Source organism: Leptonychotes weddellii, chromosome 5, assembly GCF_054177405.1.
Source record: "Leptonychotes weddellii isolate Sample4059 chromosome 5, ASM5417740v2, whole genome shotgun sequence".
Lineage (NCBI taxonomy): Eukaryota > Metazoa > Chordata > Mammalia > Carnivora > Phocidae > Leptonychotes > Leptonychotes weddellii.
This window is the reverse complement of record NC_138373.1, coordinates 27,937,135-27,957,179: the sequence shown is the minus strand read 5'-3', so window position 1 is coordinate 27,957,179 and position 20,045 is coordinate 27,937,135. Positions and strand designations below refer to the sequence as shown.

The 20,045-nt window shown below is 51.8% G+C and overlaps 1 protein-coding gene and 1 long non-coding RNA gene across 2 annotated transcripts in view; one reads left to right on the top strand and one right to left on the bottom strand.

Annotated features, from left to right (window-relative positions):
• Window positions 1–599: 599 nt before the first annotated feature.
• TEKT5 (tektin 5) overlaps window positions 600–20,045 on the bottom strand; it is a 35,275-nt gene continuing 15,829 nt past the window's right edge. Inside the window, exons 6-7 of the mRNA XM_081820044.1 lie at window positions 3,227–3,381; window positions 600–992 (exon numbers count right to left, since the gene is read on the bottom strand). Coding sequence (XP_081676170.1) covers window positions 776–992; window positions 3,227–3,381 — 372 coding nt within the window. The 3' untranslated portion in view covers window positions 600–775. The remainder of the gene's footprint in view (window positions 993–3,226; window positions 3,382–20,045) is intronic.
• On the top strand, window positions 15,408–16,666 carry LOC145721403 (uncharacterized). The gene is made up of 2 exons (XR_014145074.1): window positions 15,408–15,466; window positions 16,504–16,666. It is a non-coding gene; the product is annotated as an uncharacterized LOC145721403 (long non-coding RNA).

Here is a 20,045-nt window from a genome sequence, read left to right as displayed (position 1 = left end):
TTTTTTTTTTTTTTTTTGAGTATCTGTTTTCAGTGCTCCTGGTTATATACCTAGGAGTACAACTGCTGGGTCATGCAGGAGTTCTATGTTTAATCTTTTCAAGCAATGTCACATCATCATAGAGCTTTTCCTTGACCCTCGCCTGCCTTCTCCTGTCCCACCCACAGAACTAATTTTGTCTCCTTTTCCTCCCATAACAATTTCAAAAACACTCCCCTTGGCAACGCTGGGATTCAAACCCAGGACTTCTGGCTCCAAATCTTAGCTTTTTGCTCCTGCCCCACACAGCGGGACAGTCGCCTCCACCTGGGACTGACCTCATTTTATAGATGAGGGTGCTCAGGTTGGGAGCCTGTCCAAGGCCACACAGCTCCTAGGTGACGGCTGGGCTCTGGACTCTCAGCTCCGGCATCCAATCTTTGGATCCCGTGGTCTATACTGTGCTCCTAAATGGACAAACAGGTTTCAAAAAAATGTGCCCCCTTCCATTCCTGGAGACACCGAGAACCTCGCAACGCTCCATCCCTGAGAAACCAGTCTGTCTCCTCCTGGGATCTGCCAGGAGGCTGGTTCTGCAGCAAGGAATGAGCTCCAGGATCTTTGGTTTGGGCACGTTTATTTTGGCTCTTAATATATATATTTATATAATGTGGTTTTTCTTTCCATGATAGGAGGAAAGGGAGAAAATGACACTTTATTTTGTTTTTCTGCCTTTTCCATTTTTATGCTGCACGTGGAACCGGTGAGGAGCAGGAGGCCAGGGGCCGGCGGTGGCTCAGGTGTACCCCACCAGGCGTGGCGTGCAGGGGAAGGTCTTGCGCATGCTCATGCACTTCTCCTTGTCGATGCAGAGTGTGTTGGCCTTGATGGCCAGCTCATGCTCCAGCCGGCACTTGGTCATTACCAGCAGCTGGAGCGTGTCCTTCGTCTCCTGCAGTCTCAGCTTGAGGGTCTGCAAGGTGTCGTCGATGGTGAACACCTCGTTCACGAGCCTGCGGCAAGAGCGGAGGAGAAGGCACAGTTCACCGAGCTGGTCAGCACAGACGCACCTACTAGGTGCCAGGAACTGTGCCACGTGCCGGAGACAGCCGTGAGCAACACAGACGAGGCTCAGCGGTCAGGGAAGACAGAGGTAGAACAGGCAGAAGGGCGGGGATGAGGGTGATGGGTACAAAGGAAGAAACAGGATGTTTAGGGAAACAATCTGGTGGATCCTCAGTAAGTAGACTTACCATATGACCCAGCAATTCCGCTCCTAGGTTTATACCCATGAGAACTGCAAACAGATACTCAAACAAATTCCCGTTACAGCAGGTCTAGGGAATGAATATGCCATGTGAGCTGTGATGGTAGCTCGGTGGCGGGGCTGTGCCCTGGGTCCCACCTCTGGCCTCAGGCCCAGGGACACGCTACTGGAAGGTCTTGAGTCGGATATCAAGGTGGGCTTCCCGTGGCAGGCCTGGGCTATAGAGAGGTCAGAGAGCAGCCTGGAACCTCTTAGCTCCTTGGGGCTCTAGCTCAGTGCTGTCCAACAGAACTTTTGGCAGCCACGGAAATGTTCTGTGCTGTTCAATATGGCAGCCTCTGACCACCAGCTTGAAATGTGGTTCATGGACATAAGGAGCTGAGTTTTAACATTTGTTTCTGTTAATTAATTTACATGTAAATTTAAATGGGTATTCATTCTCAGGAATGGGCATGGATGGGAGCCGACCCATGAGAGAGGGTTTGAGGGGGAGGGGTTACCTGTAGAAGAAACAGGAAAGAAGGCCCAGAGGTGGTAAAGGAAGGATGGGGGGTGAGGAAGGTAATGCACAGACGGGACAGTTCAGCTGCTGGAGAAGGCAGAGGGCTTGAGTCCTGTTATCTGCTCAGTTCCCAAAGCACTCATGCGCCCCCCGCCACACACACACACACAGACAGGCACAGATACACACAGACACACACGTGCATGCATGCATGCACACTGCCCGGGGCTCCTGAGCCAAACATGGCCCATCCATGCTCCCCGTCTACCCTCTTCAGGGGTACAGCTGGTGGACAAGGAGGTGGGGAGCTTGTCCTAGAGGAGTAGGTCCTCCAGGACAAATCTGGCCCCCAAAAGCCCTATTCTGGGTAAGTCCCCTCGGGTGGGTTATCAGAGAGCCCTCAGACCCAGAGGGTTCTGGAACCCAACCTGAGCATCTAAGAAGTGGGGACAGGTGCAGGAGGGATTGGGAGAGTTTCCCCCAAGCCCTCAGCAGGGACCTGGACCCCTTCCAGCCCAGCTGGAGTGGTTACCCTGGACACTGCACCACTTCCAGGGGTGAAGAGCTTCCAGGCCCGCAGCAGGCTGAGGAGCAGGTAGCCAGGCCCTCAAGTTCAAAGCCTGGGGTCACTTTCCCTGCCCACTCCCTGCCAACACACACACCCAGCTTTTCCGATTCCTGAGTGCTTATCTGGCAGTAACGAGTCTATGCAAACATCACACTGCGTCACCTGTAGCCACCCAGCATTTTCTCTCAGAACATTCTTCCTCCTTCTCTTTACTTCTCTGGCTCTCTTCACATCTCCACACATCTCGCTCAGGACAAGGACAAGCCACTGAGTCGTGGGGCATTTGCTGTACAGCAAAGGGAGCTGGTACAGTGCCCCCAGCATGGAGGGCCCACACAACCAAGGGGCCTGCCCCCGATCACTCACATTCCCATGTTAGATGGCACTTCCTCCTTTGCCTGGCCCTCATCCCATTCCAAACCCCAACCCCATGCTCACAAACCCGTGCTCTGGAGCTGCATGAGCTTTCCACCCCCTCTCCAGTGAGGGGGTCCTTTGTCCACAGGAGCAGCCCCCCCTTCACAAAGCAGGATGGGCAGGATTAAACTCTTCCAGTGTTCATGGAGAACTTTCCAAGAGGGAGATGGAGACCAAGGGGGGTGGGAGCTGACGCCTCTCTCCTGGGCTAGCGGGGGGGCGGGGAAGCAACCCTGGGCCACAGGCCATGTCTCTGGCCTGGGAGGCTCCCTCTCCTTAGCTTTCAGGGGAAAGCTGGAGGGCTCCCAGAGCACAAGGTGGGGGAGGCTATGGAGGGGACCCCAGAACTCCAGACCCCCTCCCAGTGTCCTGCTGAGTTGTGGGGCTACATGTCCTGATTGGTGGTGGGGGGGGAAGCGGTCCATTTTTCAGACCCACGTTTCCTGGGAGCTCTGGAGACCCACCCCTCCCCGTCCTGGTCTCCCCCACTCACTTGAACTGTGGGATGTCCCTGCACAGCTCCACATTGGGGCGCCGGGTCCGACACTCCAGCCTCGTCTGCGCCACCTTCAGTGGGCACTCCTTGGCCATGATGGACCTTTCCAGAAGCATGATGGTATTCTCTGCCTGGAAGATCTCCTGCAGCGTCTATGGGGAACATGTGGGGTGTGTCATGGAAGCAGCCACCTCCAGGCTGGTTGCTTAAATAACTCCTTCCCCAACCTTGAGCCCCCATGGCACGGGGGCTGCGCTCTTCCTAAGACAACCCTTGAGAACCCTGTGAACATGGGGGAGGGGCAGGTGCCAAGGCTGGTTGTGTTTCCAATCTCCAGCATCCACTGGAGTCAGCCAATTAGTGTTCAGTAGGAGGGACAGAGGGAGGGGGAGAAAGGCCTTTAAGATGAACACAATCATCCAAAACAATCCAAAAAGCTCATCTCTGAATCCACTTCAATCTGAATTAATCTAGGTTGTTCTAGATCTCTTTGTAATCCAAAATTTACATAACTAGGTCAGCAAATAAACTAGGAAGGAAGGAAGGAGGGAGGGAAGGAAGGAAGGAAGGAAAGGGAGAAAAGGGGAAAGAGAGAGACTCAAAATTTTCTACTTATGTGTAGAAATATTTTCCCCCATATAATGCCCTACAGTTGATGGGAGTACAGATGCCAGGAAGTGACAGGTGAGAGCCTGCGGGGGACCGGGAATGTTCTATATCTTCATAGGGGTGGAGGCTCCCTAGGTGTAAACACAGGCAGAAAATCTTTGTCCAAATTCATCAAGTTGTACACTTTACTGTAAGAGTGTTATACTTCCATAAAAAATAAAGCTAAAATCAGAAGAAGGTCATCATGAGAAAAAAGTGGCTAAAATGGTGATACTCGTGTTGGGTCCCTGGGGGTCTTTTATAGGATTCTCTCTACTTCTGAGTGTTTGAAGTTTTCCATAATAAAAAATGAAAGCACAAGAGGATGAATGAAGATCGGCCACACTGGTGCAGTCCATGACCAGAAGGAATCCGATCTTGCACTTGGCCGACCATAAGCACGCCAGAATCTGGAGTACTCCGCACCTGTCGCCTCACTGTGGCTGACACGTCCCCTCCCCTCCCTGCCACCATCACCGTGAGCAGTTCCAGTTTTCATGGTGCCCCCCTCCTTCCAGAAGACTCTTTGTAGGTGGGCTGTGCTAAGACCCTTTCCAGACTTGGCAGGACCCAATGGTGAGGTTATATGTGCTCCCTTCCTGACAAGCCTGGCCGTGGTACCCTACCACCCTGACTTCCAACATCTCTCCTTCTGCTAGCTGTTTTGTCCATCCCCCTCACTAGCATGTGCACTCCAAGAAGTTGGGGGCCTTGCTTTGTCGATGCGGCATCCCCATTGCCAGGAATAGTGCTTGGCACAGCCTAAGGGCTGCCAGATAAAACACAAGACACCTGGTTCAATGTGAATTTCAGATCGACAACAAAGCACTTTTTAAGTATATGTGTCGGCTACTGCACGAGACATACCTACGCTAAAAAAAATGATTTGTTGTTGCTCTGAAATTCAAGTTTAACTGAGCATCCTGCATTTTTATTTGCTAAATCTACCAACTCTACTCATGGTAGGAACGCAATAAACAGTCATAGAATGAATGAACCAATCAATCACAGTGAGATCTGGAGGTCTAGATGTTTAGCTAGCTCCCCCATGGTCCTTATCCACACTGAGGTTTGGGAATAGTGTGCCCTAGACTTTATATGGTTGGGTCCATCTCAGATTTCGGTACCAGGGATAACTGCTTACACATGAAAATGCCAGGGTTCCTGAATGGGGTGGGGATTGCAAGTATGAGACCCAGTCCCCACCTTCCAAAACATTGCAGTCATGTTAACCGTCTATTCGTGAGCTAGGAAATATTCACAAATCATAACATGTACTGGGATGACTATTTTAGCTGGGTTGAGCCCATATTCTACAGGCACCAAGAAATTGCTTAAAAAACCGGGCTTCCCAGTTAGCTTAGGAAAAAAGTCTAGAGAGAGAGCATTTTGATATTTCAAGGTAACAACAGGATGCCCTTTCCCTACTGGGGTTGAGTTGGGCAGTAGGGTTATGGGAGGGGGCAAGGGGACTGCTTGGCCTCCTTCAAAGCCCATGAGGAGGAAGGCTGGCCCCCTCACCTGGTCGTCACTGAGCCACCCAGAACCAGAGTGACACCGCCAACCACATGTTGGTTAAACATTATCCCATAAGAATGTTCTGTGCTCAGCACACAAGCTTCCATGTAAACACTCCAGTGGAGGGGGGGCGCGATATTTCTCTTAGAAGTTGTGGAGATTTTCCTTAGAAACGTGCCCTTTTGTGTGTGTAGGGGGGTGGGGAGCTGCCCCAGATATGCAAATCTCAGGAAGCACCACCCCAGCCTGGTACAGAAGAAAAATTAAGCTTTCTAGAGAGGAAAAATGCTTCTTGGCATCACATTGCCCCGTGCAGAAAATAGCCCCTCCCTCTACCATGTGGCCTACTGGCGGGATGGGGTAAGAAGGACACCACTGAGGGTTTGACTGCTGGTGGGACCTGCCAGGCCTGCCCCAGCCGTGAAGGCAGCTCCCAGCATGCTCCTCTTCCGCCAGTTGGAGCTGCTGCTAAGAGAACCTTGAGAGGTTCAGAGCCCATGCCCCAAGGCTGTGCTTAGCTTTCCTGCTTTCTCCTCTCTGCTCTCTTCATCCCCTGGTCCCCAGCTCAGGGCTTGCAACTTGGGGGCCTGCAACTTGACAAAAGACCTGCCTCTTGAGTCTAAGGATAGTGCTGACACTCATTCAGGTGCTCAATCACTTCTTCCTCCACTCATTATTTTAGTTTCATCGATTCCTGCATTGCCTTCCCAAATGTTCACGGAGCACCTAATAGGTGCAGAGCACTCCCAGGAATTGGACGCAGCAGTGACCACAGCAGATGGAAAAAATCCTGTCCTGGTGGAGTTTACATTCTAGCGGAGACTTCACTCATTCATCTGCTCCTTTGTGCAACAAACATTTATTATATGCAACACACATTTCTTAGTAAGCATCTGCAAGTGCTTCCCACAACCGCAAGTACTTTCTTCAGCATCACGGAAGTTCAAGCTCCTGCCACCCTCTCTTGGTTAAAACAACAACAACAACAACAAAACCTTATGGGATGTCTTTAGTGTGCAGACATTGGCAGGGGCCGGGGCCTAGCGAGGGGCATCTGATACAAGTTCATCTCCCTTGTTGGGGAGCCCCCTTGTGAGCACAGCAGAGGGACCCGGACACAGCCCCACAATGAACAGCAATTCTGGGAGAAGTCAATTATTTTCCAAGCCTGCCAACTGCTTCCAGGAGTTGGTGCCAGGGGTGGAGGAATCCAGAAGCTTCTGCAGGCAACAGGCTGTGGCTACATTTTAACAGCTTTGCTCTGCTTTCCTTCTGTGTCTCCTTCTAACTACTCTCAGTTAAGGCGAGTGCTGTTGGTTCTCCATTGATACAAGGGATTTAAACACATCTTAAGTAAATGTGTTTTTAAGCATTTTTCAGGGACTGGCGTTACACCAAAATATAAAGTAAATACTAGTCCAGGTGGCTCGTGGATATGGTAAAATTGGGAAGGTGGCCCTGGGGGTGACTGGATTTGGGAAACCCTGTATTACACTGTCTCCCAGATACAGATACAGCAGGAGAGGGAACAGAAGGGAGCCGGGGAGCTGGGCAGGTGGTCACAGCCTAAATGAGGATGCGAAGGGGTAGGGGCCCTTGTGAAGTCCCCCGCCTCCTGTCTCCTCAGGGCTGGCGTCTGGTGTTTTGCTGGGAGGGGGGTGGCGTGTGCTGGGACTGACCAGTGTTTGTTTCTCCAAGTCACCACCTCCTGTCTCCCGTTGGCATTTCTTGAGCAGGTCTGCCTTGGGATTTTCCAGAACAGTAGGGTTTTTCCAGAATTAGACACTCTAGGACCGATCGATGATGCACAACCAAAGCAAATCTGCCCAGGTGAGTGTATTCTGCCAAAACTGTTCCCCATAGCCTCATGTCCAGACACACACACACACACGCACACACACGCACACACTCATTCTGTCTTGGGCGCAGCCCCTGCCGCCCACCCCAGTCCTGCCAGGCTGCGCAGCTCCAGGAGCCCCGTGTGCAATGATACGACCTCCAAGGGCCGGGAGGCAGAGACCAAGTGGACTGACCGGGGGCAGGAGCTTGAGACACAGCAGCCTTGACCTTCATGCTCAGGAGGAGGCTAAGCATTTGCTTGGTGCCAACATAGCCTCCAAGGGCCAGCCTGATCCACCAAGCTCCAGGTCAGCCTGGTCCCTAGACCCCAAATTCCACAATGTCCCCTGAAAGAAGAGCCCCGAGTCTAAGAGGGTGACCCACATATCCCAGTACATCCGCTCCTGGGTATATACTGTCGTGTCCCAAGATCACTAGGAGCATCCATGTCAAGGATGTTGAGGGCGGTATGACCAGTAGTGGGCAGTGAGCTGGCAATGGGTGCCCTTGATCACGGAGAAGGACGAGTAAAAGACAGCAAATGGGCACTGCAGAGGATTTTGGGGGCGCCATTAGGGGCAGAGGATTAGGCACGGGTAGGACCAAGGCTGGGTCTTTAAAACCATACAGGGCGAGAAAAGAAGGAAACAGACTGAACTGTATTACACAATCCCTTTTGAGAAAATGAAAAATCCCCGCACCTACAACAGCCATAGACATTTAGTAAGAATACATCTCCACCAAGAGATCCATGTTCAACAATTAGAACGGTCATCTCTGGGAAAGTCGTCTGCGGGAGAAAGGGAGCGAGCATGAAGGATGGGGATAAAAGGAAGGAAACAAGAAATAAGCAAAGGGTTTTTTACAAACAGGATGTGCCAAGAAGTGAGGAGTATGACAAACTCCTCTCTGTTCACTGGGGTCAAAAAAGGAAAAAGTTCCCACAACCCTACCAGATTTAAGCTTCCTTTTAAAATAACTTCAGTTGTTTTTTTTTTTTAATGGGAGAAAGATAATTAAAGAAAAAAATACCATCTGACAGTAAAAGGGTATTGTTTCTTGAATTTGGCTGCATGTTAAAAAAAATTTTTTTAAGTAGGCTCCACACCCAGTATGGAGCCCAATGCAGGGCTTGAACTCTCCACCCTGAGATCAAGACCTGAGCTGAGATCAAGAGTTGGATGCTCAACTGACTAAGCCACCCAGGCGCCCTGAATTTGGTTGCATGTTAGAATCACCAGGAAGGTTTTTAAAAATACAGACGCCTGGGCCCCTCCCCCAAGGTTCTGTTTTCCTGGGTCTGGGTATCAGGAGGTTTCAGGAGCCCCCTGAGTAATTCAAAAGTGCAGTCATGGTCAAGAACCACTGGTGCAAGTGATACACAGACACACAAACATTGAAAGTCTCTAAGAGAAGGAAACGGGTTAATGACCATAGTTAGGGACTTGGTGCTGTAAATCGAGGCTGGCTGTCTTGGCAGGAAGCCCCAAGTAAGGTAAAGGGATTAAGTTCATCCCCAGCACTGACCAAGCAGGTAGAAGATGTTTTTTTGAGATGTGCATGCGGGCTTGGGTTTCCAGAATGGAGTCTGGGGAAGGAGTAGCTGCCTCATCACAGGGTTGAATCTGATGCCAACATCTTTGAAAACCTGGTATTCCAACGCCCCAGCCCAGAACTCTGCCCTCCCCCCAACATGGCTGGGGGCATCCAGACCCCAGGGAGGAAGGGAGGCAGGGAGGAAGCTCAGAACACAGGCAGCCTTCCAAGGTGGAAAGGTCTGGGCAAGCTGAATACCCTCCCAAGCTCAGGATCCCTCGGACTCAAGGCACCTGTTATATGCATACATGTGTGTACATGTGTGTATGCATGCACATATATACACACACAGAATGAGTGTCTCAAACACCCCCACCTCCCTTTGCAGTCACCCACCCACTCTCCCACCCCCCTACTTCCAGAGATGGTATATCCACACATCCACATCAAACCCAACACACTCCCACCACAGGGCTTTTGCACTGTCCCCTCTGCCTGGATGCTCCATCCCCAGACAGCCACATGGCTCATTCTCTCACCTCCTTCAGGTTGTGGCTAGAACGCCCAGAAGGACTTCTCTGACCACTTCCTTTAAAATTGCAATCCCCAAACTGGCCAGCACTCCCAACTGCCCAAATCCCTGCTTTATTTTCTCTCTAGTCCTTATGCCAGCTGACACACTATGTGTTTTACTCATTAACGTTGCTCATCTCCCCCAACCACAAACCAAGCTCCAAGTGAGGAAGGAGTTTTGTTTTGCTCACTGCCAAATCCCCAGCGCCTACACCAATCAATGCCCGGAACAGAGTAATAATAATAATAATAATGAACGTCCAACACTTGGAATAGTGCTTCCTGGGAGCCAGGCACTTTGTGGGGGGCCTTTGTCAGTGCTCAATGAACACTTGCCCCTACGATAGACTAATACGGGGTGTTTGGTTAAAAAGAGGAGAGAGGTTGGCACTAGCCTGCCTGAGTCTATCTAAATCGTAGCCCAACTGGTGGACCTTAGCAAGTGTCCTAGGCTCTCTGAGCCTTTCCAGTGAAACAGGGATGGTAATCACTCCCAACTGCACAGAGTGGAGGCAGGGCGACCGGGCGCAGGCCTGGGAGGAGCCCCTCCACTGCCCGGCACGCGGAGCTGGGAGACACGCTCATCTTGGGAGCCACGTGAAAAGCACAGGTGCCACGCCCTCCTCTTCCTAGAGCATGTGTGTGCGTTTCTCCTACAAATACACCCTGCAAAGAGCCACACGAAAGTCATCATGCCCCCTCCCCATCTTTCCTAGGCCAGGTAGAATGATCTCTCTCTCTTCTCCTTCTCTCCTCCTCTCTCCCCTGTCCCTGAGCTCCGAGTGCTGCCCTGAGCCCCAGAAGCATCCCCTCTCCCGCAGGGTGTTAACGTTCCTGCTCCCACAAAGCCCAAGAAGTAGGGGGAAAGAGGCTCCCGGGTCAGGGCGCTGCCTGGCTCACCCAAGGCTGGGCGGGTCGCTGCGGGATTGGCCCAGGGGGGTCACCCCATGGGAGGAGCCTCAGCAGCCTCGGTCCAGAAGCTGGAACTCAGTTGGGAAGGAGGTGGTGGCAATGGAGGGGCTCACCCCACTCCACTCGGCTCCCCAGGCCCCAGCTCTGGCCTCTGGGAGCTGCTGCAGGCTGCCTGCCAGTCAAGGCTATGAGGTCGGAGGGAGTCCTGAGCCTCCCGTGTGCAGTGCATGGGGGGGCGGGGAGCGGCAGGTCACTTCGGGCCACTGAGCCCCTCTGCAATCACACAGGTCTAGGTTCAAAGGCCAGCGCCAGCTCTTCCCCACTGTGTGACCTTGAACAGGCCCCTCAGCCTCTCTGCTCCTCATGCAATCAAGTTCTCAACGTCTACGGAGCTCCTTCACTGAGCAGCCCCTTTTCCCGAGCCAGACATGGGTGGGGCACTGGTTCTCAATCGCAAAGCCAGCATAACAATAACGCATCCACAAGGTTGTCGTGAGCATTCCATGAGATCATGTGTGTAAAGTGCTTAGTCCAGTGCCCGGGACATGTCACCGAACTGTCCTGCATCCCCACTCTATCCCCAGTGCCCATCCTGCAATGTTCAGGCTGTTAGATTTTTTCCTTTGGGCTCATTGGTCTTTTTTTTTTTTTTTTTTTTACTGTAAGACAATAGGAAACTGAGATTCATCTGACAGAATTTGTCTTCCCAGGCAACGTAAATTCCCTCAGACCGCCAGTCCAGGGCTCAGACTTAACCTCCATTAACCAAATTCTTTGGATGTAAGGGGTCAGGGCAGCCTGTGCAAGGGAGGAGGAATGTCCTCTTTCCCAGCCTCTGGAATGTGGCTCCGAGAGGGAGCCAGCCCCAGGCAGATGGCGGCCCACATCTTCCCAGCCACCCCCCCAAACCAAGCTTCTTTTTGTTAACCAACCCCCCTCCAAGCAGATGCACAGCCACAGGGGCCTCCATGTGGGGTGTCTTGGGAGGTAGGAGCCCTGGGTGGGAAGTCAGGAGACCCAAGTTTCCATCCAAACCCTAACACAAACCAGCTGTGGAACCCACACCCCCACTCAGAGCCCTGGGCCGCATGGGCGATTTCCTTACATGGGGACCAGGGCCATGCTCCCTCGCTGGCCAAGGTGCTGCACGGTCTCCCGGACCAGGCAATGTGTTCTACACCCCAAACCATCATCAGTCTCCCCGCGCGCCCGGGGCCACTTCCCTGGGACCCAGCCTGAGACCTGTTAGCCGCAGGGATGTCTCTGGTGTGTGTGTGTGTTTGTGTTTAAGTCTTCAAGTCAACCCCCTCCAGATGTCAGAGAGTCCCGGTACACGGCCTTCCGGGGCCTCTTGAAGATGCTCCAGACAGTGGACAGATTTTTCTGTAAAGGTCTGTGTGGTAGGTATTTCAGGCTTTCTGAGCCATCTGGTCACTGTCACAACTACTCAGGCACTTTAGTGCAAAAGCAGCCACAGTTAATATGTAAATGCATAGAGGTGGGGGAGGGATCCTGCGTTTCAGTAAAACTTTATGTACAAAAGCAGGCCGAGAGGGGGCAGAGTTGGCCCTGGGGCCAGAAGTTGGAGACCCCTGCTGTAGCCCATCACGGTCAAGTCCTGATTTACCCTAAGCAGCCCACGTCATGCAAGGCTGCCGCTCCTCGGAATTTCCTGCATTCAGAGAATAATTTCTCTGCTACCTTCCTACTCCAAGTGCAGGCTGTGGGCCTTGGCATGCTCCCATCCCTTACCAACGCGGACTCTGAGCACTTATTAGAAATGCAGAGTCTCAGGTCCTGCCCCAGACCTACCAAGGGAATCTGCAATTTAACAAAACCCTCAGGTGATCACTTGCACATTAAAGGTTTAAGGCGGGAGGACAGGCTGGGATTTGGTAGTTTGAGGCAGATCTCTCTGGCTGCCATTTGGGGGGCAGACAGTGGGGACGAAGGTGGAAGCAGGAGGGCAGGGAGCAATGGAGAGGCAAGAGGACCCACAGCAAGGCAGGATGGAGAGACACGGAAGGATCAAGATCACAGGGGTATCAAAAGGCAAAATGCGGAGTGCTGGTAATGGATGAGAGCATGCCAAGTGGGGAGAGGCAAAATTTCACAGACCTCAGCCTGCCCAGCCCCTAAAATCAGGAGGAACCTCCTAGAAGGCTGCAGGAGGGAAAGAGGAACACAGAAGAGCACTGGGAACCCTAGCTGCTCACAGCAAGTTTAGTCTTTAGGTTGAATCTTTTCTTTCTCCTTCTGACCCAGACTGCGATCGGCCACCCTCAGCCCTCGCAGGGGAGACACTGAGGGCCAACCCCACCCACCCACCCCAGCCCCCTGTGTGGGGAAAGGGCTAGGTCCACACTGGAAATGGGCTCTGGCCATGTGTGAGGTGTGAAAGGCAGTTGCCAGGACAGTCTTGGCCGAAACCAACCTCGCGGCTCAGCGGAAAAGTGCGCCAATATTCCTAGCTGGAACAGAAATCCACCCAGAGGCTTTGAAAGGGGGGATGGGTCTGGCGGGGTTGTTTGCCATGTAAAACTATCTGCCTGCGTCTTGTCTTGTGACAGCAGAGAAAGCATCTAAGGCCAGGAAATAATTTTTGATGTGGAGGGAAAGAATGGCTTTAGCAGTTCTAGCCAGCCTTAGGCTTGTGGGTGCTTTGTGCAACCTTGCGAATTCATTGTTTTCCAAATTGCGTGAAGCCAAGAGGTTTCCAAGGAGGTGCCTGGCTCAAGGGCAGCTTTCTCAGCTCAGGAAGGGAGAAGGCAGCTTGGAATCCTTTTGCTGGTCAAATGGTGGAAGGTTTTCAAGTGCAGCCAAGCTCAGAAGCAAGGAGAGAGAGGACAGGAGTGCTCCGGAGCGACCTCACCAGAAACTCAGGTCGTGAAAGCTCCAGAGCATGGTGTCCCAAACTGGGCACCTTGACACTTGGAAACAGAGACTTGTTTGTTGTGGGGGCTGCTCTGTGCCTTGTGGAGTGTTTAGCAGCAGGCCCTGAGTTCTACCCACTATCTGTTAGCAGCTCACCGCCCTCCCAATTGTGACGACCAAGACATCTCCAGACACTGGCAAATGCCACCGGGGAGGAAATTCGCCGCAGGTGAGGAAGAGGATAGATGTTGACTAAGCCCGGCTCCGGGTCGTTGCTGTCCAGAGGTGACCAGCTGCCTTCAGACAATGCCAAGCCAATGCAAGCCCCAGCTGCTGAGAGGCCGTCTGATGTCAGGGGTCCTGGAAATCCTGGAGGGGTTTAGAAACTGGTGGAGGCGGCCTGCTAGAGAGGACACTTGTGCGAGTGTGGAAATCCATGGTAACCCTCTAGCTCAGCTCTTCGAGCGTCTCCTTAACATGTATCACGATTTTTAATTGTGTTTATTTCTTAAAACCAGTCTCCCCCATTAGAATGTAAGCCCCCTTGAGGGCAGAGATCTTGTCTCGTTCATGTTGTATCCTCAGCACCTAAATCAGAGTCTAGTAAATAAGATGTGCTGAGTATCTGTTTCAGGGAGGGAGGGACGGGATTAAACATTTGTTGCATGTCTACACCTGGGAGACACACCTGGAGGACATGTTAAAATGCAGATGGATGGGCCCCCAGAGTTTCTGATTCAGAAGGGCTGGAATGGAGCCCAAGAATTTGCATTTCAAACATGGTACTCAGTGATGCTGATGCTGTTGGTCCAAGGACCACACTCTGAGAAACACTGAACTCGGAACCTCTTGGATCAGGGAGTTTAAATGGTTGGATACCCAGGCCACACCCCAACCACCATAAATCAGAATCCCTAGAGGCAAGACCCAGGCATCTGGATGATCCCAGTGTGCAGCCAAGCTCCAGAACCGCTCACCTGCACCTTCCCCTCTGATCTCACAGCCGGCAGGATTACTCCTGCCTTATACATTAAGACACGGAGATTCAGAGGAGCTAGGTACTTTCCCAAGATTCCTTAACTCTACCAACATTCATCCCTGGTCTTCTGACTCCAGACGCCCTGTTCTTTGCACCACCTTGCTTGCTCCTCCCTCCAGATCGGAGATGAGACCACGGCTTTTTACATCTTTCCAGCTGATATTCATGGAGCACCAGCACAGTGGCCAATTCAGCTGTTGTTATTCTCACAAAAATCTGCCAACTATTACTGCTCCCATTCTGCGGAGGGGGAAAACCAAGGCACACAGAGGTGAAGCAAGCTGGCCTTGGCCACTAAGCCAGGAAGTGCTAGGGCCAGAATTGAATGCAACCATCTGCCCTGCACAGTGGGGCTCACACATGGGGGACGAAGAACGTGGAGATGCCAGGGGAATCTGGACCAGGACAAGGCGAGTAGATGCAATGGCTGGGAGTGGACACGAAGCTGGGGGTCCCAAGCGGGCAAACAGTCAAGGACCCAGAAGTGGACGAGCCACAACCTGGAAGAGACTAGGAAACCACTGGGACCCAGGTTGAGGCCAAGACAACTCTGCCTCCACCAGGTGGCATCTTATAGGCTTCCTGTCTCAGCTGCAACCAATCCTAGCGATTGCCCCACTCTAGGCTTCTAGTCAAAGCATATGATTGGCTGACACCAGCTGAAGCTCGTGGATGGGAGGAGAGAAGGAAGAACTTCCTGGAGTATTGGTGGTGGCCCCAAAGTGAGCCCGAGACAGCCTCACTTGTATGGCCCACCCCGAGCTGAGCCTTGCTGGTTCTCTCTCCTTCCCTCCCCCCTCTCCTGTCTGGTCCCTCCAACTTCCTGCATTTGTTGGCTACCTTCCCAGCTCTGGACCGCGGCTCGCTCTTCCCGATTCCAACAGTTTCTCTCCCATTTGTTCGGTGTCACTACGGACAGATGATTGATGGCACAGTCCATCCCCCCACCCCTCCGCCCTCAGAACCGCCCATACCCGAGCTCTCGTGGGCCCCTCCTGCTGGGTGTCCCCAGGTGCCCGTGACACAGGCGAGCGTTTGATTCCTCCTAGTGCAAAGGTGAGTATCAGGCAGAGACCTACCTACTGCGTGCCACCCTGAGGCTTTCCCTGAGTTACCCTGCCATACCCACATGCCATCTGTACAGTGATTTCATATTTTTCTTCAAATCAACTCCCCTTTTCAGCCTTTGACAAATGTGTCTGACATGGGGTCTTTGTTTTATTGCCACAAGTGGAAAACCCATCTCCCTCGCCATTAATGGAGGATACCAGAACAAGAGAGAAAATGGGGGAAAGAAGGTAAGTCGCACTAAGTTCTTTCGTCTTTAGGGGTTCGAAGCCTGCCCAAGACTCGATGCCTCGCTGTCCGATAGACAGAAGTTAAAGGCAAAGTACCATCACTTTCCAGTCTCGACGCTATCCGAAAGCCTGATGGCGAGCACTTGGAAAGGGAACTTTCTCGCCAAGCTGCCGCCATGTTGAAGGGCTGGCCCCCGCCTCTCCCCTCACCAGACTGCCCGTGGCCACAGGGGCAGGCGGGCCGGCTCCACTTCCCCTGAGCTGGGCCAGTTTTAGAAAGAGCCGTCAGTAGCTTGGCTGTGGGTACTGGTGCTGGACAGGATCTGGCTGCTTGCAAAGCACGAAAGCATTTCCCAGTCCACAATGGGTTCCAGACTTCCTTGGACAAACAGAGGGGCTGGCAGTAGAACTGGGGCGCTCAGATCACGGGCTTTGGGCCCTCTACCCCTCAGACACTGTGACTTCCTGGTGCCTCCTCCCAAGGAAAGGGTGTTCTGCTGGTGTTAATGACCACTTGGAAAGCAAAACCCCAAAGGCATCTCAGAGCAAAAGCAAAGTCTTTCAAGGTTAAAACTCATAGTCCCTCTGTGTTCTGTTAAACTCTTCCCATGCCTGACTGCTTTATACATCTGCTTTCCTGCATTTCCTCCAATGCATGGAGCAAAACGTGCCCGATGCATGAGCCTACTGGAACCCAGGCGAGTAATGCGAACGAGTGCAGTGGCCCATGACGGGGGTGGTGGGGACCAAGGCACACTGGAGGGCCTGGGCCCTGTCCAAAGAAATGTGGTGCCCATTCAGCTCCTGCCCACTGTTCCCCTGTAGAAACCTGAGCTCAGAGTTGCTAGAGCTACCCATTTCTCTAGAGGTTCTGGAAATCTGAACTTTTATGTGAAATCTCCATTTTTTGCCAAAATGTTTAAAAAAAAAAACAAAAACCCTCTATGAGAGTGCATATAAACATATGGACAGGAATGTCCATAGCAGCTTTAAAGGCGACAGCCCAAACCTGAAATAACCCTCATGTCCTTCAACAGGTGAATGGATGAACACATTCAGGTATGTGAATACAATACATATCAAGGGTGTCAACGTACAGTACTATATCCACATAACACACACTGCTCAACAATAAGGAGTAAACCAGGACTCTCAATTACGTGGAGTGAAAGAAGCCAAATGAAAAAAAAAGTGCATACGGTATGTCTCCCTTTATAAAATAGTCTAGAAAATGTAAACGCGTCTATAGGGACACAAAGCAGTTGGTGGTTGTGTGGGCGGTGGGGGTGGGGTGGGGTGGAGAAAGAGACAAGAAAGAGGCACAAGGAAACCTTTGCTATGTTCGCTACCTTGATTGAGGTGGTGGCTTCATGACATATATATTTGTCAAAACTTCTCAAACTGTACACTTCAAAAACATGCACCTAATTACATGTCAAGGATATATAAAACTGTTCAAAGGAAAATGTGAGGGGCCAAAGAATAGGCAGGCCAAGTTCAGCCCATGGGACTACTAGTGTTTGTCTTTGGATTTAAACCACCCAGCCAGCATTTACGTGATGCCCCGTGCACCACACATTTCGTGAGGCACTGGGTTTGCAAAGGTGAGGGGCTGCTGAGAAGTTCTCCAGAGAGCAGTGGTGCGAGCAGGCCCGGTCAAGGTGAAGATGGTGATCCACGGACACTGGCGGGTGTTACCCAGAGAGAGCCTGTCACCTGCACTCTCAGGCCAAACTCTCAAGGCTTCCTGAAGAATCTAAAGCAGTTGAACTTTTGTTCTCTGTAAATCAAATGCTCTCTTAACTAGCTGCCAGCTAGTCCGTGGGTACTGTCAAAAGCAAACACAGCAGCAGGGAGGCCATAGCAGTAATCCAGGCAAGAGATGGTGGAGGTCCGGCCAGGGTGGAGGCAGAAGGGGCAGTGAGGAGCAGTGAGATCCTGAAAGTAGAACCAACCAGATTTGCTGTTGGAACAGACATGGGGTGGGAGGGGAAACGAGGCGGGTGTCCAAGTGGGCCCCAAGGTTTGGGATTGAGCACTGGAAGTCAGAGCCCCTGGAAGCCACTGGAAGCATCTGGAAGCATCTGGAAGGCAGAGCCAGAGAGGAAAACGGTACAGCAGGAGGTAGGGTGGAAGTCTTTCCCCTGGCTCCGTTTGCTGCTTCTAACTACAAGGAAGCCCACACCACATACAAGGAGAGAGCTGTTGAGAGGAAGTCAAGAATCCGACTTATCTCTCAGCCTGACCGAGGCTATTCTTCTGGCTTATCCTGATCCGCCAGCTCCCGGCGTCCTCGTTTGCTCCAACCACATGCACATCCAAGACGGGGAAACTGTGATTTTGACTCAAGGGCTCACATGACTGAGGGGCGGCAGGAACCCCAGAGGGGCATCTGCCTCTGCACAAGCAGGGCAGACCTGGGTGACGGGGTAAGCTGGCCCAATCCCTCGCGGGAGGGATGACTTGGGAGCCTGGAAACGAAATGCAGTGAGGGAAAATCGGATTAGATGGGATGCCTGAGGCTTGCCCTTTGGAAGGATTTGGTTCCCCAATAGTCTGAGTCTGGAAGAGGGGCAGAGAGAGGGAGGGAGAGAAGAGAAGGGAAGGAGGCAGCTGCTCACCCAGATGTCTGTCAAAGCCAACTTCGCCCTACACTCACACTCCCACACTCCGGCTACTCCCTCCTGACAGCGTTGCCCACCCACCCCCCCACCCGCCGCCGCACCCTGCCTTACTGGTTCAAAACAGAGACCCTCAGGCCCAGCAGACCTGCTCAGCCAGAATCTGCACTTCAGTGCAATACCCGGGTACTACCTGCAGTTAGTGCACACGCAATCATATCTAACACACACGGGTCCACACTGCTGCTTCCCAAGAGTCAGGCTGCCACCGACCACCCTTACCACGTCCGCCATACCCCCTCACACCATGCATCCCACCATGAACAACCTTTTCTGCAAATCCATTCAATTGTTAGGAAAAAAAAAAACCCTCAAAAGCATTTATTCGAAAATAAAACTTTGTATCACTCTGATCAGTGGAAAATCCGCATCATTTGCCTTAAGTGCAAACAACCATAAAAATGCAGAAACGAGATGCACGTACAACCATATTACTTAAACTCTGGCTAGACGCTGCCGTCTGTCCCAAGTTCTTAGCCCGAGGCCGGCACTCTCTGTTTAAAAGAGGCCAAGAAGGCATTCTAGCATGTGATCAGGACTTCGCCTTGAGATCATGTCAAGGACTGAAACAGGATTGAAGGAAGAACCACTTTCTTGCCTGTGATACACCCACTGTCACTTGCCTTTGCCAGGGCCTGGCTCCCACACTTCAGGATAAACACTGTTCTATAGCAGTGTCCCCATACCTCCCCCCCTCACGCCTTTCCCCCACATTAAGAGCCCACCCCTACAAGGCACTGGGTCACTGGATACAGGTGGGCACTTAAGCTGATCTGGAGTCCTGGGGAGGGGCGGGGGCGGCTCTCAGAAGGCATCGGTTCTCAAAGGCAGCAGTCTGCTCCCGGTCATCAACTGCTTCAGCCCAGAGAAGTCACCAGCCTCTCTTCTAGCAGAGGTCAACATGACCGGGACACACCCTAGGCCCCAGAGCGCAAGGATGAAATACATGGACAAGGTCCAGGCCAAGTTCCAAGGTTTGGGGTGTGGACTTAGGGATGGAACCCTAGGATCACGGTGAACAGCTAAGATTGTCTATGTACCCCCAAACCCCTGCTGGATTCAAAGTCTGCATGGGAAACTGTGTAGACCTGGTCTTTCCAAGTGGATTCTTATGACAACTAGGGCAATACTTCCTTTGCAGCCCAGGAGAAGATGGGGGCCTAGAATTCTCCAGAAATGCTTCTTAACAAGGAGAATCAGGCTGAGCTCAACAATTAAGTTAAAATTTTAAAGGGAGCGTTTCAAATCCTCCAGCTGAAGCAAACCATCGAAAGGTGAAATGGTTGCTATATGTTTATTTTCGTTCCCTCAATTCCTTTTATTGTCTTAGAAAAACACAACGTGGGATCATCACCAACCAGAAGACAAGTCCTCTCTCAGGGAGTGTTGTCAATGTGTCGGGCTGGGGTTTGGTGTGTTTCAAATGGGTGCTGGCTTATTTGCAAAGCAGCTGGTCATTAGATAATGAACATTAATAAAAATCCACACGGTTGCAAAAACTCTCTCATCGGTGGGAATGAGACTATTAGTAATAATCCCAAACTTCCCTGGAGAAATTCAGGGAAAAGGCTTTCCTCCCCACCTCCACCCAAAAGATCCTTTTTCTCCTCATTGACAACAACATGAATGCTTAGCGTTACCTTTTATTGAATGTTTACCATGTGCCAAGCACTGTGCTAAGGATGCCACAGAAATCTATGCATTGATCAACTCTAAGTAACATCATCAAGTAAGAGGTCTCATTTCCTGTTTCACGGATGAGAAACCAGCCACTGACACCCACCAAAGGAGCTTCCCAAGTCACCTCCAGGCCTCACACCTCATGCCATGAAACATGACAAGGCTCTGTATTTGACCCACAATATGAAAAGCCTCATCAAGAAAAAATGCTTGATCTT